The sequence below is a fragment of the Rattus norvegicus genome, chromosome 4 (assembly GCF_036323735.1).
Source record: "Rattus norvegicus strain BN/NHsdMcwi chromosome 4, GRCr8, whole genome shotgun sequence".
Taxonomy (NCBI): Eukaryota; Metazoa; Chordata; class Mammalia; order Rodentia; family Muridae; genus Rattus; species Rattus norvegicus.
Window position 1 is genome coordinate 142,657,481 of NC_086022.1, and position 22,826 is coordinate 142,680,306.

Below are 22,826 nucleotides of genomic sequence, written 5' to 3' on the forward strand. Positions count from 1 at the left end.
GCCAGCAGAAGTCACCTGGCTGCCCTATTTCAGGGCAGTGTCTAGAATGGGGACTTAGTCTTAAAAAACTAAGATCTTGATCTGTGGGGTCTCGGCTAATGCCAGGAGCAGCAGTTGATGTAAGAACTCCTGACCTGATGATCACCCACTAGTGTTGGAGAACTAGGGTAGTAAAATAGCAAACGCTTCATGTAAGGAGAAAACACACATACACACTGTGGTTGATGTCTGAAGAGGTATCAGAACCAGGTGTGATGGCACATGTCTGTAATAACAGCATGAAGACTGAAACAGGAGGATTTCAAGTTTGGTGCCAGCCTGAAACGCATAGCAAGTTTGTGGTCACATGAGGATATATAAGACCCCCTCCCTACCAGCAAACAAAAAACGAGGAAAAGGAAAGGAAGAAGTGAAAGAGAGGAGAGAAAGAAGAGGAAAATGGAGAAGAGGCAGTGATGGCAGCTACAAGAGACAGAAGAAAGCGAGACATACTAGCACCTGCCACCTCATTCCACCTGTAGCATAAGGCAGGCCCCGGCCTTCACGGGCTTTGTTCTGTTCAGCACTTCACCAGGAGCACCCACCAGCGTCTGAGACTGAATGTCAACAGCCATTTACTGACTCCATGGCAACCACTCTATATACTTAAATGTCTGTGGAGTAACTATAGGCCAGTGATTTGGGATTTGGCAAACAAGGGGAGTGAAGATCAGAAACAAACAAATAAAAGATGGAAAGGACGACTTTAAAATCTTACTTCTACAAAAGCACAAAGTCACTTTGGTCACAACACACTGCAAAGTAACCAGAGGCATCTGCAGGATGAGCTAGACAGAAGCCAGGGCAGCACAAGGACCCGGACCTGGAATCACAGAGCCCCGACCCTCACTCTTGGACTTCAGGTCCCTCACTTGTTAAGCTCAAGTGCTAAAGAGAGACCCTCGGAGGTCCCTTCTACACGCCCATTCCATGGGAGTGTGTAGTTACAACCTTAGACAGTGCCTTTACCGCCCTGCCTTGTGTCACTGCCTCCAGAGAAACCTTGGATCCATTCTTCCAAAGATGCAAGAAAAGCAACTACATCTTCCTTCAGACTCCTCATTCAAGGCTTCAACTTTGATAGCCTCTCTGCACTCCCACCAAGGAGGAGGGAAGAAAGAGTGCAGCTAGCCTCCAGGAAAATGGTTTAATGTTCCAAACGACCCAGCAGCATATGCATACACACTCTGAAAAATGAGAGGTAATTTTAAAAATTCAGGATACGAAGAATCTAAGTGCTAAAAACCAGTCACCCTTTTTTCAGCCATTGCTGAAGGAAAACAAGTCACATGGATTTCTATACCAAGGAAACTGCTTTTCCATCGTTCTGTAGACAGTGTGTCCTCAAGTGTTAGGTGCTTCCTCAAGCTCAGAAAGCTGGGATGATGCTGTACAACATATCCTGTCTATCTAATCCTAATATACCAAAGTATTTAGAAACGAGTGTCTTTCACTGCAAACAATGCATACATCTATTTTAAAAGATTTATTTTATCTATACGTACACTATAGCTGTCTTCAGACACACCAGAAGAGGGCATCGGATCCCATTACAGATGGTTGTAAGCTACCGTGTGGTTTCTGGGAATTGAACTCAGGACCTTTGGAAGAGTAGTCAATACTCCTAACAACTGGGCCATCTCCAGCCCATAATGCATACATCTTTTTTTTTTTTTTTTTCTTTTTTCAGAGCTGGGTCAAGTGCTCTACCACTGAGCTAAATCCCCAACCCAATGCATACATCTTAAAGAAAGGTGACGTCCACTTGAACCCAAACTGGAACATGAAAATCACAGGGCACCAGCTATACTGGCTTAACAATCACTTCTACTTCTCAGAAGAACACCGTGAAGGCCCTGGCCTGCGAGCCAGGTCAAATAGGGTCCTAAGCGTCCCTTGAAACAGAAAAGATAAACAATTCCATTTTCCTAGGGACTCAACTCATCCTCACACAACTTCAGTGTTCGTCATGATACTTCATCAACAACTTAAGGGAAAATATAAAAATTAGCTTACACCGAATGGTGTTTTAACTTCAATATTATTTTCAAAGAACACTTAAAGACTTCCATGATTTTATCTGGACAGTCTGAAGGTGGGTAAGAGCTAAGCACCTAGTGCTGTGAACTGTCGCCCTGGATGAGATGCAGTGTTTACTTCCTGTACTGGGTATGAAGTGGAGGCTGCCCACGGGAAGAAGTGTTATTTATAACTGCATGCTACCAGATGGCACAGCTCTTCTCCACATCTCTAAAATGGTCTAGAAAAAATATTCTTCCATGTATTAGATTTCAGAGTAAGGTGTATGCTTGTAGCTTACAAATATTTCTCTTAAACTTTGATTACATTTAAAACACTAGTTATAATTAGCATTTATGCAGTGCGTACTACACACCAGTTTTGCACTAAACATTTTCTTCATAGTACCATGGAAACCTCTCAACAGGCTAGAAAAAAGACTACTATTCCTGCACCTTTTTCCAATTCCTCTTACTTACTTATTGTTCGTGTGTGCATGTACAGGTGAGCAAGGCAGTGACACAGTGTAGGGTGTTAAAGGCACCGTCTAAGGGCGCAACTACACACTCCCATGGAATGCAAGTGGAGGCAGGAGGGCCACTGAGGACCCTTCTGAGCTTAAATGAGAGACTTCAAGCTCAAGACCGAGAGTGAGGGTCGGGGCTTTGTGTTTCTGGGTCTGGGTCCTCATGGTGCTGCCCTGGCTTCTGCCTAGCTCATCCTGCAGAAATCTCTGGTTACTTTGCTGTGTGTTTAAGACCAAACTGGCTTTGTGCTTTTGCAGAAGTAAGATTTTTAAGAGATTCATTTCCATGACACACATGGACATCAGAGGAAAAACATCAAGCGTCTGTTCTTTCCTTCCACAATATAGAGATCGAACTCAGGCTGTAAGGCTTGATGGCAGCAGCCTGACCTTCTGAGCCATCTCATGAGCCCACACTACTATTCCTTCTCTGGTGGACAAAGAAACTGAATAAGTGCATTAGAAACTCAGTCTATCCAACTAGTGGGTGGCTATGCTAGGACTTACAACAAGATCCAACTTTAAAACTGAATTCTTCCAGCCATCTCGCGAGTAAACAGACGCCCATTCCTAAGTGCTTAGGTGAGCTCACTTGGTTTTCAATCACCTGCACCTTCATGAACTAAAGAGGCTACGTCTACAAATGCCCAAAACTTTACACACAAATGTGACGTGGGGCGATTTCTGATAAACATTGCTAAATACATGAAAATCCTAACATTCCTCAGTATCTGGAGCAGACTGGATCAGGACCTCCTGAGGAACTCAAATCCACATCCATTATGCAAAACGGAACAGTATTGGCATATAACACACACATCCTGCTATGTAGTTGGCCTCATCTCAGGATTACGTATAATTTCTGATCTATCACAGACTTTACCCAAATATCCATCATGCTACATTGTCTGAGAAACAACAGCAGCAAAGAGCTAGGCAGTTTTGGGTACAATTTCTCAGGTTAGTTCATGGAACCCTTGGATGCAGAACTTTTGATACCAGGGGCTGTCTCCATGGACTCACACCAAGTGACGTGTGACGTATGTATACCTGCATTAAAAACGGGTCCACAGAACCACGTCAAAAAAAAAAAAAAAAAAAAAAAAAAAACCACAGTATAACCTGATTAAGGAGAAAAGACAATTTGACTGTTCTATTTTCTCATCAGGCTTTATTTCCAGAGCCTTGAGGGAAAGAACAAATGAGTCACAGTGTGACGGAGGGAAGGCACTCAGAGTAAGCTATGGAAATGCAATGACATACTGCTACCTTATCCTTCATTAACAAGTTAGGTGCCAGAGTCAAAACAACAAACCCAACGGTCTGCCACATCAGTAAGAAGGCCAGGAATCCAATCCGAGAATTCAGAATCTCAGAAGCTGTAGGCATATTTCCCACCTCCCCTTCGCGTTTGCAAGGAGCTGCTGCAGCATACAGCAACCCATGCCTCTTAAATCAGCTTGCATATCCTTAACACTGCCGGCCTAACACACGTAGTGTGTGATACAACATTACTACAAAGGGTTAAGTAGCCCTTTGCATTTTGTATTTGAAATAACACTTAGAAGTCCCCTCAACAAGTCTGGGGACTGAAAAAGTTGGAACTGAGTCCTGACTACAAATGCAGTTCAAAAACCTGGAGAAGTCAGGACGTCGTTCCACTCCATGAATTACCATGAAAAATGGTTCTGGGAACACAGACCTACTTTCACATTGTTAGAAAGATTTTAAGGATATGGTGTATGTGTGTGCGTGTGTATGTGGTCTACGTGTATGTGTGTGTGGAAAGAGAGAGATGGGGAGGGAATGAAGGAGAGATAGATTTATAGACAGACGCACAGGCAGATGACAGACGTATGGATGGATGGGTGGGTGGATGGACAGAGGGATGGAGACAGATAGTGATAGGGCACTTACACACACATGCTTGAGAGAGCACTGTAATTCATGAGAATGAAACCTATATCAAAACAATGCACAGCCACTTTGACTTTGACTCTCAATAAAAGTACTATACGAGCTTACGTGATTTCATTTAACCCAAAATAGTGGTAAACTGCTTATATTAAGACATATATTAAGACATATATTAAGATCTTGGGTTACATCTTCAGCAACACACACACCAAGCAAAACTGAGTTTACCACCTACAGCCACATAGAGGGATAGAAGCTGTAAGGTCCAAATGAAGTTCTAATTCCCCAAACTCCGAAAGGTGGTCCAAATATCCAGAAATGGGCTCAACACGGATGTTAGGAGAATTTCCGGTGGTTATATAAAAGCCAGCATTCCTCAGGAACTTGTAAAGTTGGTTCCCCTCTATCTACTGGACTCATTTCCCTTATCACTGGCAGAGGGGCCAAATGGCTCTCTATGGTGCCTATTAACATATTAAAGCAGATGCTGGCTTCCAGGCTCCCTCAGTATCATAAGTGCCTATAGCACATTTCAACATCCAGGCTAGCATCTAGGCTTTCTCACCTCCTCTCCTACTTTAAACTCCCTCCCCATGGCTACTCATACTTATAACCCTGCTATTCATTCTGTCTGTCTATCTTTCTATCTCTCTCTATCTCCCCCTCCTTCCTTCCCTCTCTCCTCTCTCTTCTTCCTTCCTCTCTTTCTCCCTCTTCCCCTCGCTGCTCCCCATCTCTTCTCCTGCTCCTCCCATTATGTTTTCTCTCTTCCACTGTTCTCCCCACTCTCAGAGCCAAGGTCAGGTCTCATGGCCATGATTAGTCTTTTTCTTTCTCCTTCTTTTCTGGACTCTTCCAGAAGCCTCTAGCTGTTCTCTCTCTATCACAATAAAGCCTCCCCTTTAACCATTCCATGGAGCAATCATGTCATCAGTTTTATATAGAGGCCAGCCTGGGGTGCATAAGACCCTATCTCAAACTAACAAACAAAACCCCAAAAAGAATGAACAGCAATCGACAGACTCACATGGAGGCCTGCTTCTAGCTAAAAGAGATGGCTGCTTTCTGCAATAATTCACTTTCTGGTTGATCAGTACTCAAGGGATAATGTCCACAAGTATGAGCTGATCATACATAAGAAATTATAAAGAAAAAAATTGTAGGTCAGAACCTAACATATGCTAACCTCTGTTGACTACTGAGAATAAAAAACCGAGTTCCACCCACAAATGTAGAACAAAAAGCAAGGCTTGATAAAGTGTTGAGAATACCTGACTGTTTAGGGCTCTATCGTAAATGAGACATCTATCCCAACAGCCTCTGCCTCCTACACCAGAGGCTCAAGAAGCATGAGCAAACAGAGGACAGGAAGAGTGTAAGAGTCAGAGAATGGAAGACAGCTGAGAAAGGCTGCCTTTGGATGTGACACACTCATGGACTCACTGCAGATAGAAAATGCCTACACAGGACCAAGTCAACAAGATCATTCAACATCCCAACAGGAAACACTAACTGAACTCACTGGGTTACTGGTGGGAGTGCTCACATGCTGGGATGAGGATTAGGGGTGCCCAAAGGGAATGGGAGAGAGGAGTTTGAAATGAACATGGTCAAGATACACTATTTACATGCGTGAAAATGACCAAGAATAAAGAAGGGGCATTCTATTAAAAAAAATCCATGTATTAGATTTCAGAGTACGGTGTATGCTACAGAGTAATGTGGAATGTTGGGTGACTGACTGAAATACTGAGGAAGAACCAACCACCCACTTAAGTCCCAGATATGAAGAGATAGGAGGCTCACAGAGATGATAAGTCTGGTCCTCTGTACAGTGTTAAGCTGTCACCCCACTCTCCATCCATACCAAGATAAAACAAAGCAGCCTCAAGCAAATGACCCAAGATCTGAGCCCAAATTCCACCCAGAATTCAAAGTACCCTCCTGACAGAGTTGTAGACACAACTAAAGAGGCCAAAAGTCAGACGCTTTGGTCATCTCTGCTGGTCCCTGCGAGCCTATGTACGTTCAGAAAGGGACAAGGAAGGCATAAAACACCTTCAAAAGGAAACTGTACCAGGGTTTGGGGTCTAGCTTCTAGGCTAGGTCTAGGTTTAGGCACCAGTCGGGAAAAATCACTCAAGGCTGTGTGAATGATACAGGTCCATAGTCAGGATTCAGTATCTGTGGGCCAAGGCCTGCAATGCTGATGTTTACCACTAGCTCAGACCAAGTGCTCAACAAACACAGTCAATAACATGATCTGGCCTATTAAACAAAAGGTGTTTCTGAGGAGAAGAACTAGCAAGAAGAAAACGTTCTCACTCAGAAATACTAATTAGCTGTCATTTGCTGAGTGCATTTGCTGAAGGCTGACTGCTGCAGGCTCGGAGCTCAGTGCGCTAGTCTTTCTTTTTAATACGAGAATACGATGCTAACATTTTTGTTCGTTTTCTTTCACAGAGCAGGAAGCAGAATCAAGGATTTCATCCTCTTGACCAAAACTACTCTATCACCCAGTGATACCTGTATGCTGACCTCCATTTAAATCATGTACAAGCTATCTTCCCAACTGCTAGACCGTCAGCTGTACCATCTTCATGGCTGTCCACTCTCCCAGTCAACAGCAACAGTGGCCTACCTTGCCTGTTCCCTGAGACTTGCTACATCCTTAAGGCAATTTACAGGCATCTTAGTCAGGGTTCCCACTGCTGTGATAAAACACTGACCAAGAACAACCTGAGGAACAAAGGGCTGGTTTCACTTAGAACTCTCATAGACCACGGAAGGAAGTCAGGGCACAAACTCAGGAAGAACTGAAGCAGAGGAGCGCTGCTCACTGGCTTGTCCCCATGGCTCACTCAGCCAGCTTTCTTACACACCCAGGATCCCGTGCTCAGGACGGTACCAGCCCTACTGAGCTGGGCCCTACCATATTAATCACCAATTAAAAAGATATCCATCCCATTGATTGGCCTACAGGCCAATCTGGTGCAAGTCCTTTTTTTTTTTCCCCTTTTTTCTTTTTTCAGAGCTGGGGACCGAACCCAGGACCTTGCGCTTGCCTAGCAAGTGCTCTACCACTGAGCTAAATCACCAACCCCCCTATAGGCCAATCTGATGGAGACATTTTCTCAATTGGAGTTTCTCTTTCCAAGAAATTCTAGCTTTTTGTCAAGCTGACAAAACCAACCAGGACAACAAATGAAGGACTAGTAAGCCCAACAAGGGTGAAATGACTCTGGCCACATAGCATTTTAAACACTACAAATGGAGTCACAGCTTCTGACCTCTCTATTCCATTATTTAACCACAGTCGTTACTGTGTACAACAGAATGTGCACATTACTGAGTACAACAAGCACCCACTGGCGGACTCGCTCTTTTCACTCAGCATTGCTAGTCCTATCAACTGTCATACACTATGAAAGACAAGGCTCATGAAAGCCCTTTTACTAAGTAGATGAAAGTAAGGAACATCATTTGTAAGTCACCCTCTAAAGCCCCTAACTAGTTAACTAAAAGAAATCTATGTTCATTTCTAGGTCTCCTATAAGGGGGTAGGGATACAGAGGCAAGTGAGGAGAGAAAGGAAACAAGTGCGCTCACACGCCAGGGACAGTTAAGGTACTGTGTTCAGGGGTGAGGGTAAACGGAAGATGAGGGCTCCAGGCACCAAAGAAACTGTAAACAGTATGTGTGGTGTAGTAGGGGGACCTGTGCTTCTCTTAAATTCTTTAAAAGGCCCTGCCCCACCATTCTTATCTTTGGATCCCACTAATCTGGCAGAGTGATGTGCTGCCATCATCTAAAAGGCCTCTTCTAGAGATGTCATCATAGCTCCCATAGCCAAGAACAAACAGTTCATCCAGGCTCCAACATATACACGGAAATCTGGTCACTGTGGACCTTGATTTGCTTAGCATTCAATGCTTTCCTCCAAAGAACCTTTTGACAGCAAGGCCTATCCCCTGTATCCCTGTGTCAACCCCTCAGCAGGGAAAGCTCCATTACCCAGTGAGAACTGTGGCAACATGGGCTGACTCTCATGCTCCAAAGCTCTCACTTCCGCTCTCTCTGTTCAATGTCCTCTCCACTTATCGTATACCGAAAGCCTGATGGTTCCATTGCATGAGCTGTTTCATATACAAATTTGTTTAAAATATTATTTTAAATCACCTTCAGGCTACTGTGTAAGCTATGTATGGTATGGAAACATTTCATATGCACACTTGGATTCCACCCTTGAGATAGTGCAAAATGTATATGTAAATTTCCCCAGGTCCAAAATTTAAATACTCCGAGTTCCAGGCAACTCAGTGTGCTTCTCTATGTGCTCTGGACTTTCTCCCCTCTGACGCGGTTCAAGAGAAGGTAACTGAGTTTCCCTGAATTGTAAGTTACACCAGATAGAATCAAAGAAAGGGGGATACTGACCCAGAAAAGGGAAGACCATGGGGGCCTTCAGGAACTTGAAAAGCTTTCAGGTGAGGAGAGAGCAGAACAAGAACCAGAGAGTTAATACTCTCAGAAAGGCTTTGGCTGGACAGAGCACCTTCTGTCAGAGGCTTCATAAGGCAGCTTCCTACCCGAGGTGGAGAGCTCCTGCTGGCCGGGAGTTTCCTCAGCTTTCAGGGTTACCAGTGAGTCCTGCATGACGAATTCCCTAACAAGGCAGGCAGGGAGGACACGGTAGCACTAGAACTGGCAGTCAGCCTTTCACTTGTGAATCCACACGCCCCGTAACACGTTTGCAAATGTAGCAAAGGGGCCAGATGCTGGAACTGTGGACATCCGCACTGACCTCTGTGTCTCACAGTTCTCTGTGCTGTGAGAAAAGCTCCACCCAGCAGAAACACAACAGCAGTGGATACCCACAAGCACTTCCTCCAGAAAGAGTTCCAGCTTCTACCAGAACAAAGTTAAAAATCATACTTTTATTTCATTTTTGAGATAATTTAATTACAATATTTCTCTCTTCCTTTTCATCCCTCCAAACCCTCCCATGTGTCCTTCCACACTCAGAAAATTACTTTTTAAAAGTCTTGAGAAGCCAATAACAGTACTGTCACCTTGCTTTGCCCTTGGCCCTCATTAGGCATTTGCTAACTACTAAGAACTCCACACTTTTTCCACTTTGAACTCTCATATCCCAGACTATACTCACGGAAGACACATGAACAATGGTTTTCTAGCAGGTACACATCCCAAAGCAACTTCCTGTTTCTAGTATAGACAGGCGCTAAGTATGTGCTTGATGAATGAACATGCCTATGAAGGCACCATGCAGAGGGACAGACAGACACTCAGCGCATGTGGTTTTGGTCTATGTGCAGTGAGTGGTAGGAGGCCACAGAAGGGTTGATGGAGGAGAGACGATCAAGCATAGCATTTAGGACTTACAGAGTAAAGCCAGTCTGAGCCCTAAGAACCACCAAGCAATAGTGAAGAATTATCTGGGAAGACTCAACAAATCAGCAAAGATACTATCCATGCTGCTCTCAGACCAGAAGACTGGTGTGTGCTCCAATTTACTTAGTGTGCCGTGCACAGATAGATAAGGGTTCAGAGAGAAACCCTTAGAAAAGAGGAGCTTACAGCCTCCCTGATCAATTCCCTCCCCCATCAAAACAGACCAGAGAAAAGGCACACACTTCCTGACTGTCAGGGGTATATAGTCAAAACCCATGCTCAAAGAAACCAAAGCGATGTCTACCTAAGCCTTGGCAGACAGGAAGGGAAGAATGTGTCTGGACTGTCCCAAGCACGGAAGCATGAGCCAGGTCTGTATGTACAGATGACTAAGGACTGCACCAACCAAAGCTAAGAGAGCCTGTTTCAATATAAGTATGTTCCTCCTAGAATCAGAAACACAGCATAAATCACACGATCCCATCAGAGGCCTGTCAGCATGGTACCTAGTAGCCATAGTGACTCAGCAAGCAGAGGAAATCTGAATGTTAAACAATCCCTTACCTAGTTTTAGCTCTACATTTTTTTTTTGAACACACTATATATTGTCACAGATGTAAGCAAACGAGAAAAAATATATAATTAAGTTTTTTAACTTGGATATTTTAATGTGGTTAAGATATATCACAGCAAATGGCCACACTTTGGGTTGTCTATAAGAGTGCTCTGCCAGTACCTGCAGAGGACTGACAGATGGACAGATGCAAAAAAAAAAAAAAAAAACAAAAAAAACAAAAAAAAAACAGTGAACTGAACTGATCCTCATGGCGCTTGGCCAAATATGTCATTTTCTCTTAGAACTCTGTGTATAAAGTATGCCAGGCTGTTTCTACAGACTGCTGCTATACATGACAGCTCAATAAAACAAAAACTAATGATTAACTTTTCCTACCTAGAAGCTACTGAATAAGAAAGATATTTCCTGAATAACCTGGGCATAGCAAAAGCTGACGTTTCCCGAGCCTCCAGAGCAGTTTTAAAGGCTATCTGCTATGAGCTAGTCCTGAAGCCAGCACGAGCACGGGCACTGACACGGTCAGGTTCTGGGTTAAAATGTCTACTCTCCATGAAGATGTCTATTTCTAACTTTGCTTCTGACCACCTGGAATTTGGACAGCGACTGGAGTCTCCCAGGTCTGCCTGCTCTGGCACGGACATTACTGTGGGATTAATGGTTATGCTCCAGGCTCTGTGCCAAGCACTAATGATACACAAGCCATTAGGGAAGAAAGGCAAACAAGTTAGGCCCTCACAGAAAAATAGGAATTGGTCAAGCCAGGTGAGCCTCTACAGCTGCAAGAATTGCAGCGCCAAATCCCAGAAAGAAGACTTCCCAAGGGATCTGCCGATCCAAACGGCAGCGGACGCTGAGCAATTACCAACCTAAGAAACTACCAACACTCCGGCCTAAGAAAAGAAAATTTAGAGTTCAGAGCCCTCCACAGCAAAGCCCTTGTCTCTCAGTTGGTACCTTGAAGAGCCAAGGTGAACTGACAGTGGGCTTGAGAGGGACTAAAGCTCAGCTTCAGTTCCTAACTTGTTAGGCTAATGTGACACAAAGACAAAGGTCTAGGGAAAGTCTAGAGAAAGACTGCACCAGCTAGAATTCAAAAAACCACCTCCATTTTCCACAAGAGATGTCTGGTAGTCAGTCAGAAATAACTATGTTCATATGACAGCAAGCTGTGACCAAACAACAAGCACAAAAGAAAGGCAGATGGTTCTTAGGAGGTGGACACTGCCAAGTGTGGGGCTGAGAGTCAGGTCATGGTTACACTCTTCCCTCTTCAGAGGGCAGGGGCTCGAGTCCCAGCCCTCACACAGTGACTTTCAACAGTCTGCAACTCCACTTGCAAGGTATCTTCCTACCTCCGTGTGCACAACACACACATACTTGGTGCATACGCATACACGCAGGCAAAGTACTCGTACACATAAATAAGAGTAAAAAATATGTTGAATGACTAAAAAATACAGAAAAATAGCACTAAACACTAACCAGAGCAGCTGAAGTATCAAATACTAACACCAAGTGCTGATGAAAACAGCCTTTGTTCTTTTATCCTCTTTCTCAGGTTTAAAAGAGAGAAAAGCAACTACCCAGGTTCCAATTATTGTATTTCTTTCCGTATTTCTCTGGACTTATATAAAATTTCACAGTTAAAAATTTTAAAAGGAACTGAAAATTGTGTCTGAAGAAGAGATCAGCAAAGGCTAAACCATTTTTGGCTTGCAAAGTCATATTTATTTCTTTATCTTGCAGACAGTAAGAAGCCATTCAGAACCAGGTATACTGGGTCAGCCTGGGTTATATCGTGAGCTCTAAGCCAGATTGTGCAATGCAGTAAGACTACATCTCAAAAAGAGAGAAAGGGTGAGGGGGAGGGAGAAGGATGGAGAGAGAGGGAAAAAGAGAGGAGAGAGGGAGAAAGGAAGAGAGAGGAAGAGAGAGAAAGAAAGAGAAAGAGAAGCATGCATGAAACTGAGTGGAAAAGTAGCAGTATTAGATTTAGTCTGCATGAAGACCATTGGAGATGCAAGGCAGCAGATAGAGCGAAGGCAAGGAGTTCATCTGGGAGACTGATGACAGATACTGATGACAGCATGTCTGCTGCATAAAGAGAGATATAAAGATCCCCATGATGGCATCAATGATTGGGGGTTTAGTGCTCAAACTGGATGAACTACAACCCCATCAAATCAGAAAACAAATGAGGCCAGTCACGTGACAAAGACTAGAATAAATGGGACAATTTCACAGAACAAGAGTGACATCAGGAAATAGCCTGTAACAGCTGAAAGGAAAAATGTGAATTCTTTTACAAATCCTTAGGAGAAAGTCAGGCCATTACATGAGTGAAAGCTAATGAGCCCTGAGCTCCACACCAGATGCTCAGATAGAGACAGTCACAACTTGCCAAGATTCTAGAGCCTTGTGCAGTCCCTTCCAAGCATGCAGATGCTTTAATCTGACAGGGAAAATCTATTTCTGCCTCTGACAGCAAATGCCAAGTCACGTCTTGCCAGTGGGGAGAAGGCGTTGCTCCAAGCACAGACCCCCCAAGTCTGCACAATCGTATTCTCCCTTGGACACAGGTTACTTGACCACTACATCCACCAGTCCTGCCAGAAGGGTAAAGAAAGGGCGGGTAGAGTTTCTAAAGAATTCATCTTTTTCATCTGCACTCCCCAAAAGGTAGATATACATCTTTGGATTATTCATCAATAGCCCACATATTTTTCTGTGAAAACAAATTAAGCATATCAAACAGAAACTTATCTGAACAGTATGAAAATGGCCTGAGGCATGGAGTCCAACAGGTTTTTCAATAACTCTAAACTGGCTAACCTTTGCATGAGAAGCAACAAAAGAATTAATGTTCTTCATCATTGTCTTCTGTGCACTGTAAAAGGTTAGCATACAGCATTACCAGTAGGGCTGGTTTCAATAGTGTTCTTCGGTCAGCTTGATGAATACCCATCCCCAGAGTGCTTAGAGACAAGTATTCAAAGATGTTCTTTGTAAAGGAGTCACTGTGCAAACACATGCTTGTCCAAAATTTTTATGACGGTACTGGAGAGCATGGATTTAGAGGCAAGGAACTTGTCAATGAAGGGGATGGGAACCCTACAGGAGGACCAACAAAGTCAACTAACCTGGACTTCTGGGAGCTCTCAGACAGTGAGCCACCAACCAAAGAACACATACTGGCTGGAACAAGGCCCTGAGCACATATGTAGTTCAGTCTCCATGTGGGACCCCAACACCTGGAGCAGAGGCTTTCTCTGAAGCTGTAGCCTCACTGTGGTATGTGTTCCCCACAGGGCTGCCTTGTCTGGTTTTAGTGGGAGAGGATGCACCTACTCTGACAGAGACTTGACAAACCAAGGTGGGGGGTACCCAGAGGGAGGCCTACCCTCTCAAGGGTGAAGGGGAGGGAGGAAAGGGAAGGGTCTCTGTGAGGGAGGACTAAGATGGGGCAGCATTTGGGATGTAAATAAATAAACAAATATAAAAAGAGACAGAGTAAATAAAACTTAGAGGGACAAGGCAGTCTTCTTTTCTGAGAAATGGGTCCATTCTCCTGTCATATGACAGGCTCCTGAAACAACCACGAAGTGGCTCGAGTTCCCACTCAACAGGTACCTACCCATTCTCATTTTCTCCAAATAACACTGCTGAATCAAAATATGAACCTATCACAACGCAGGCAGGAGTTTCATGAAAAAGACCATCTTGTGTATCTTAACTGTTAATATTAAAACATTAATGAATTTTTGCAGTCAATTTATATACCACACTTTGTTCAAATCTATGAGATGAAGAGGTAAACACCCCAAAATAGTTACCATTACCACAACCCAGTGGCACATAAAATAAGACATTTTTATAAAGGGCTCTAAAGCTGAAACAAGAGACATGCACACGGTATTCTTTCAGGGAAATGGAAGGTTAATGTCAAGACAAATGCACAAAATCCTTGCTGTTGTCTGCTTAGAGGATGAGCATCAACCCCATCAAGATACAAGCCTTTTGTACAAGATACTCACTGGGTTGAGCGTTTCCTCAGCAGAATGGTGAACGGTCCACCAGTCTGAGGTCCACTCCCATGCGTTCCCCACTATGTTGTATAAGCCATAGCCATTGGGAGGAAAGGCATCAACCTAAAAATAAAGGGAACAATACTGATCAATTTTTCACCTTGCTATAAAAATCTCTCTGGTACATGAATGAACCAAGACCTATTTATTTCAGAATCTGAATACCAATTTTTCTGCCCACCTACCAAAAACCAGTCTGGGAAACTAAATATAAAAATTTCGGTCCCCTCTGCATTTTGTTTTTGTTTTTTTGTTTTTTTTTTTGTTTGTTTTGTTTTGTTTTTTTTTTTGAGCATTCAAAGGGAGTTTATAAACCTAAGAGAAGTTTATTAAATGGCATGGAACTGGTGATGCTATTTTTAATAGAAATAAGATACTAACTATCAAGTATCAAGGCTTTACTAGTATCGGAGAGAGGGTGCATGTGTGTATGAGTATGTGGGGGTATACAAACAGTATTCAGGTCTTCAAAATCATTAACAGAAATGTCCTATTAGTGTCAATTAAAGTCTTGTCACTAAAAAGCAGCTTTTCCAGCCAAATAGTGTCTTTCAGCACCAGAGATTCCACATTAACTCTGCCCTCTCCACAAGCTCCATCTAGTTAACCACTTTCTCTTTGATCTTCCGTCCCTGTCATTAAAGAAGGAAAATGGTAGCTCATTAACCCATTTGTTTCAAACAGCAGGGCTCTGGAATGCAGTAATCTGCAGTAAATTATACATCCATCAAAAAATAATGCACAATTCAAAGGCAGGTCAGACAGTACTGGGTAACACCCACAGTATGGAGCAAGGTGCAGTTTCTGTAAGACAGAAGCAAGAGGAGAAACCAGACTGAACAACAGTGAATTCAGGTCGCTGGCCAGTTTCATGATTTAAAAATTTTCCAAACCAGGATTGAGGGTTTAGTGGAGGAGTTTGTGAGGTGAGTCCAAGGTTTGGTCCCAACAATAGGCAGGGAAGAGGGGGATATCATAAAAAGACAAAGTCGCAAATGCAAAAACAAAACCAAAATCCTTGGGGAAAAATCCTTTTAGCCTTCTTTTCAATAGACACTTAAAAAAATGTTTGTGATAATAAAGGCTGTTATCTTCGGAGATTTTTTTCTCTTTTCATAATTCATACTTTTCCATAATGAAGAAGTAAGACTGTAAGAATGAATACACTAACATTCATGTCTAAGTGGCTTCAGATGGTTACATCTACCCATGAATACGGAAGCATCTGCTGGTTGGGCAATTCAGTGCATTTTAATCCAAGTTAGGAAGGCACACTGCAAGCAGTTCATGGAGATGAGCTGGAAAGTCAAAACCCCCACCATGCTGCTTCCGTAATGAGCATTCACTATGGAAACAGCCTTGGCTCATTCAGAAATGCCATGTGCGGCCAGTACAGGCAGGGAGGGTCTCGGAGGCAAATGAGCTCTTAAAGAGTTTAATGAAGGAAGAAGAAGGAGACTGCCTCAAACTACAACTCAGCTCTAAAGAGCTGGGCATGACGGGCATGCAGGCGACCCCGCCATTTGGGAAGCGGAGGCAGAAGAATCAAGATTCTCCTGGTACATGGTGAGTCTGAGGCCAGCTGGGGCCACATCAGACACTCACACTCACTCTTGTTCTCTCTTAATACAGCTCTACAAAACAGAATGGGACAAAGAAAGTATGAGGAGAGAAAAGGCCACACAAATTCCAAGGGACAAACTCCAGGGGGACGATCTAAGTAAGCATGCCCTGGAACAGAGCTCTGCGATCCAAATGCAAGAGACAAGAAAGAGGGGAGGCCACAGCATAAGCTATAAAGCATGGGGGCCCAGAGAGAGCCCTGGGCTAAGCTGGAAGGGATGAGAGAGAAGAGATGGGTAGGCTGTGGGGAGAAGTGGAAGACACTATGAGGCGGGGGGAATACGAAACTGAAATACATTCTAGAGGAAGGAATCCATCTCCAGGCTTCTAGAAGCCAGAGGTGCTCTCAAGAATCCATGCTAACCTTCGTAGGTGCTGTTGTTCCTCAACAGGGAAGTAACAGGGCCTGATCAAAGGTTTGCCCTCCCCCTTTAAATAAGAGAATATCTGAAATAAATCTGGATGTTTGTGTCCTCTTAATTACTAGCTCATTATATGTGAGTACGTCAGTATGGGAAATGAAATTTTCACCGGTCAAGGTCGTATGAATCACACTAACTAACCAAAGCTTCCTCCCAGGAACCTCAGATGAAAAAACAAGTGGAAAAGACAAAACCTTCTTGAAATGCTGATTTTCAGGCACATGAGCTACTAAGCATTAAAACCAAAAATGAATTAGAGATGGTGTAACAATGGAATAGCAAAATCTCCACTCAGCTCCTTAGGCTCAAAATGCTCAATGCTCAGTGGCTCAAGGTGTCTGAGGCTAGCCTGACCCTGTCTTAAAAATGAGAACAAAGCACTAAGTTAAATTCCTGTCCTCGAGAGCACGATGACAATTGTGGTGGTTGGTGTAGGTTTGGCCTCCATAGATTCATGTGTTTAAATGCTTGGCCATAGGTAATGGCATTATTAAGAAGTATGGCCTTATTTGAGGAGGTGTGAGGATGTTGGAGGAAGTGTATCACTGTGTAGATGGACACTGAGGTCTCCTATAGACAGGCTTCACTCAGTGTGGAAGTCCTGGCAGCCTTTGGATCAAGATGTAGAATTCTTCGCTCTGCAGTACCATGTGTGCCTGGATGTTGCCACACTTCCCACCATGACAATAGTGCACTGTAAGAAACTGTAATGAAACTGTAGGCCGGCTACAATTAAATCTTGTCCTTTATCAGAGCTGCCTTGGTCAGTGTCTCATCACAGCAATGGAAACCCTAGCTAAGACAATATAAAGGACAGTTTGGGTCAATCCAAGGTCATTTTTGTATATGCATCAACTCCACTTAAAGACAACTAACATAGTTGTGACCCATCAGAAGCCTCCCTCATGGTTGTTCAAGTCTAATCAGAATAGGTTCCTTAGAGCTGCTGGTAACTGTAACAATTTTATCTAGGCAACTGGGGGGACAATGTCTTTAGATAAGTTCTACAGACACCTGCTGACCTCTCTGCCAAATACTAACACCAAACAATGGAAGGGGTTTGTGTAGCTTAGTGCTAGGGTGGTCCTAGATTCAATCCCCAGAACCACAATAAAGGTAATAAAATAAACATCTGCAGAGAGTGCTTATCTCATATTGCTCTGTCTCTGTCTCTGTCTCGTGTGTGTATGTGTATGTGTGTATGTGTGTGTGTGTACCAGGCCCTCTGAACTTTATGTTGTTTACAAAGGTACCCAGAAATGACTCATTATTTCTTCTCCTCCTCCTCCTTCTCTCCCTCCTCTCTTCCCCCTCCCCCCTCTTCCTCCTCCTCCTTCTTCTTTCAGCTCCCTTAACTAAATATACATACAATACTATGGTGGTAATCAGAGGAAATATCTGTAAGTGTCCAAAGCAGTTTTATTGTAGCCTCTTACTAAAATTGACTAGGGCTTACATTATTGATCTGGTTCATTATAGCTACCATAGACGTCTTCAAACAACAGAGACAATGGTAGCTGTCACCTGCGCCTCTGGAATGGAGCCTGCCCATCTCTAAGGACAAAGCGATCCTGTTCAACAGCTGAGCACGTGGACACTTCTGTACTTTGGCCTTCACAGCTCTAATGTGAATGCTGTTACTATAACAACTAAGGTCTACCCCATCTGAGCAGTGATCCCAATTCAGGGCTCACTGCAGCTGCTGTAGGTGGCACCACATGCTTTGAGGGAGACCCCTCCCACCAAGGTCTCACTCCTGCCAGGCTCCTTCATGTATTCTCCTCCAGAGAAGGTCGGAAATGAGTTTGACAGTCTATCCATCTTAGTGCTACCTGCACCTACAGGTGAAGCTTCTGCCCTGTGCTCTGTAACAACTAACACCGTTTTAATTACATCTTTTGAAAGAGAGAAAAAAAGAGAGAGTGTGCGTGCCCACTCATGTACCACACTGTTTGTACAAGTCAGAGGACAGCTAATGAAAGTCAATCTTCTTCTAACATACTTAGATCCCAGGGATCTAACTTAACGTAGATCATGATGCTAAGTGGCAGATATCTTTACACACGGAACGTTCAACTGGCCCAGACAACCAAGGCCTTTCCCGGAGTTTAACACACACTCACATCAGGCACCACGAACTCAGGGCCTTGCGCTTGCTAGGCAAGCGCTCAGCCCTGACACTTTGTTCCAGCACCACTTCTGCTGGCCAAGAGGACCCCTCGCTCCATGGCTGCTCCTACTAAAAGGCTTGGGTTGTTATCCATTTGAAGCATGAAGAAAAGTAGAAATCATTGCCTCCCAAGACTTCAAATGCTTTACAAATAAAACTATGTTCTGGGAGAGGAGCAGCTCTCCTGAAGGAAACTTAGGAGGAACCAGCTACCAGATGGCTTGATTTGCCTTTTCTGCCTTGCTGAATAATGCATCGTCTCCCATCAGTTTGTGTTGGCTTAACATATATGTAACTCACATACATGGAATTGGATACAAACACGAATGCATCATGTGCTTACAGAAGACTAAGTATTCTCAAGCAACTTGTTTTTAACTAAATTCTGCTCCAAACACTGCAGTGCCAACAACAGCTCAGCAGAGTTTCAGTTTCTCTTGGATCAGGTGCCTCTTCACTCTCTTTTCCCAGAATTTCTTGGTCTTTTACTCTCATTTATTTAGTTTTCAAGCTGAAATTTCCTAACCATTTGGTCATATTCCAAGTAGCATATCTGTGTCAAATGTATAAATACATTCTGCAAGATTTTCTTGAGGAAAAAATGCAAATTTTAAGAAGACAAAGGAGGAAGAGGGAGGGAAGGGAGATAAGGAGGTATAGAGGAAGGGAGGGAAGGAGGGAAGCAGCGGGAGGGAGGGAGGGAGAGAGAGAGAGAGAGAGAGAGAGAGAGAGAGAGAGAGAATGAGAGAGAATATCTCTTTCTAACAAATCCAGGCAGTTATGGGCTATTTCTACATCACAAAACGTCTTTCCTCGTTGTGTTAAGAGAAATAGAAATGTCTTCTTCTGGTCTGAAGAATGGTATCCCTTCAGAACTCATGCTGACACTTAGTCCTCAATTCCACACAGCTAAGAGGAAGTGACTAAGAAATGAGTGATAGCATGAGTTCCTTTATGGACAGGCTCAAGGTTGAAGGGAGTATGCTATTACTATTCTGGCTCTGGCCATAGGAGAATATGGCACTTCTAGTTCCTCCAAAGTGCAACACAAATGCCAATGTTACTAAGGCTGCCAGTTTCAGATCTGTGAGACACGTTCCCGTCTTTCAATGACCAGGTCTAAGGCATTTTGTTACAGCAACACAAATAAACTGAGGTGAGTTTTAAACATAGTTTCATTACTGCACTGTTGGTAAAAGCTCCAAGAGAGAAGAACTCGTCTGCATCAATGAAAGGAGACATACCTTGGGCACTACTGAACACAACTTAGCCAAGAAAGTTTTCTAGGTTGGGAGTGTATCTCAGTGGAGAACAAATGCTCAGTCATAGACAGGGCACTGGGTTGATTCCTGGTGGAAGAGGAAGTAAAGCAGGAGAATGGAGAGATATCTTTCAACCTTTAGCCATTGATTGCTGCTGGGAATCTGTTTGTTTGTTTGTTTATTTGTTTGTTTTAAATCAGAGATGCTCAATATGAATATACAAGATGTCCACTGCAGTAATAGTAAAGTAAAAAATAACCCAAATTTACAACAGAGGCAAATTAGGATGTATTTATATGACAGGTTATCCAGCCAGTGAAAGGCAATTTGATCATGCTCTATGAGTGACAGATAAAATGTTCCTTATGGTAACGGGGAAGCAGTGGGATTTCCAAGCTTCCATCAGAGGCCAGGGAGATGGATGGCTTAGTGGTGAGCACATGCACTGCTCTTCCAGAGGACCCAAGTTCACTTTCCAGCACCTAAGTTGAGCGGCTTAAAACTGATTACATATAACAACTCAAATTCTAGGGGACCCGACTTTCTCTTCTGGCCTCTGTGGACACCTGCCCATACCCTTACACAGATAAATAATTCAAATAACTAAAAATAAAATCTTTAAAATATTGTATCTAATATTATTTAAAAGCAATGTATAAAATATATATGCTGCATATATACCAGAGATAGACATGCTGGCAGAAAGGGTAGTTAAGATCATAGGATTTAGGAACAAGCCAAGCTGGGATTTGTATCAGCTGTGGTCACTTTCCCGGCTGGGTAATCTGGAGCAAGAGTTTACATCGCTGTGCCTCAGAATGTCACAGGGACACCAACAGCCATCTTCAAGAGTTAAATGGACACTCTTTATGAGAAAATCCATGCATGATGACGGAGCACTATGCTTGGAACCTCTACATGACATCACCATCACCATTAACCTAAAAATGAGTGGAAGGTGAGGGACCAAAACGCTGATGGAGATGAACCTGACAAGTAGAATTCCAGGTCAGTCTAGCTTTCTCCTCTATCCTGATAGTCTGTTTCTAGATCTTTTATAGTGTGCATTATATAGTCATAAAAAATGCACCCTAAAGGAGACATTTCATGACTTCCAGCATTTGCCATTCTGGAGGGTGGGTAATGTATGGAGAACAGTGTCTGCCAGAGAGCAAACGATGCCTTTCTTGAAGCTTTTTTTTTTTTTTTGGTGGGGGTGGGGGAAGTTGGTTTGTGGTTTTGCTTTGTTTTTTAAGATTGTGTTCTTAAGAGGGGGTTTCCTGTAACTCAAGCTAGCCTAGAACTCACTGTGTAGCCAAGCCGAAGTTCTGATCCTCCTGCCTCAACCTCTAGATTGTTGGTGTCACAGGCAAGTATGGCGGACGTGGATCTTTCACCCCAGTACCAATGCCTCACTCAGCTCCCAGGGACACAGCCCTGCTCTAGAAGCCTGCTTACTCACGGGGGCAGTTCCTTGGAAGCCATCCTCGCCAGTGTTGGTCACAGGAAACTCGCCCTGCCAAATGTTGGCATAATGCTGTCCTTTGGGCTGCAGTTTGTTGCCCCAGGGGAAAAGCCTGTGAGGAGAGACATGGGCATCAGCATGGCACACAGGCTCCTGGACTGCAGTCAAGAGAAAGGATGCAGTGGGAGAGATCAACAATGCACATTTGTCCTGGGTGAGCTGTTTTTTTTAAAAAATGCACTCACTCCTAAACATAACTTGTAATTGGGAGTTTTAAAATTTTTCTTATAACAACTCATGTCAAGTGTACAACAACTTCAGTCTCTCCTCACCACTGAGAAGGCCTGGAATAAATGATATGACTGGAAGAAGCCTTCTAGAAATCTGAGGAACGAGGCATCATTCTGGACTTATATGGTAGCATGATTAGGCTCAGTACACCACACTTTTTTTTAAGCCCTGTCTATTTTAAGGAGCTTTTCCTAGAAGATGTGACCCAAACATGAGTTTTCTGTCTTGTGGCTGTAGAAGCAGAGAATGCCATGGCTTCAGAGGACAGCTAAAATAAGAAAATGCTAAAAGCAGGGCAACCTGCCAAGCAGCCCTGAGGAGGGATACACAGGGGAGGGTGCACGGCCAGGGCTCACTCTGGGGCTATGGAGTCCATTTGGCCCCATACCTGGCTTTAGGAACTGTAAAGAGTTCACGATTCACCCACTAGGTGCACCAAATCACCTCACAAGGAAGAAGAAAAGCCAGATGTTATTAATCAACGTCATGACCACAGCAAGTTCCAGAGAGGTAAAGAGAAGAGGGAAGGGGGAGCAAAGGAAGAAAGGGTGGAAGAGAATGTCAACACATTGCTGGATAAGGCAAGGCCTTCTGGTGTGAGTACCTGTTCTGCAGGCCTCCTCTGCAGCTGTACTCCCACTCTGCCTCCGTGGGCAGCCTCTTCCCCGCCCATGCGCAGTAGGCAACGGCGTCATTCCAGGAGACATGGAGGACTGGATGATTTGACCTAGAGAGGAGCAAGTGCAGTTAACAAAAGCAAGAATTGGATTCTAATAAAACAAAGAAAAAAGTTAAAAAAAAAAAAAAAAAAAAGACACTGGCCTCAACGGAAAGCAGGAGGTAGATTCAGAAAGTGACCACAATCACCTGCCATCTGGTCATGATTTGGAAGCCTAGCTGTGACACACCTGTCATCTCCAGTGGGGAGTCCTGAAGTCTTAGATGCCCAAATGGGTCACAGCGTTTCTGCACTCATGTGTCTCTTCAATTTGCAGCCTTGGATGCCCACAGTCAGATT

The 22,826-nt window shown here is 43.7% G+C and overlaps 1 protein-coding gene and 1 long non-coding RNA gene across 3 annotated transcripts in view; one reads left to right on the forward strand and one right to left on the reverse strand.

Moving 5' to 3' along the window:
- The window catches only part of Sumf1 (sulfatase modifying factor 1), an 81,961-nt gene that overhangs the window by 22,715 nt on the left and 36,420 nt on the right, over positions 1 to 22,826 (reverse strand). For both annotated transcript variants that reach the window (XM_039107827.2, NM_001108639.1), the window contains exons 5-7: positions 22,413 to 22,535; positions 21,515 to 21,629; positions 14,525 to 14,638 (exon numbers count right to left, since the gene is read on the reverse strand). In XM_039107827.2, the coding sequence (XP_038963755.1) occupies positions 14,525 to 14,638; positions 21,515 to 21,629; positions 22,413 to 22,535 (352 nt within the window). The remainder of the gene's footprint in view (positions 1 to 14,524; positions 14,639 to 21,514; positions 21,630 to 22,412; positions 22,536 to 22,826) is intronic.
- On the forward strand, positions 15,283 to 18,516 carry LOC134486831 (uncharacterized). Its single transcript, XR_010066253.1, has 2 exons — positions 15,283 to 16,141; positions 18,100 to 18,516. It is a non-coding gene; the product is annotated as an uncharacterized LOC134486831 (long non-coding RNA).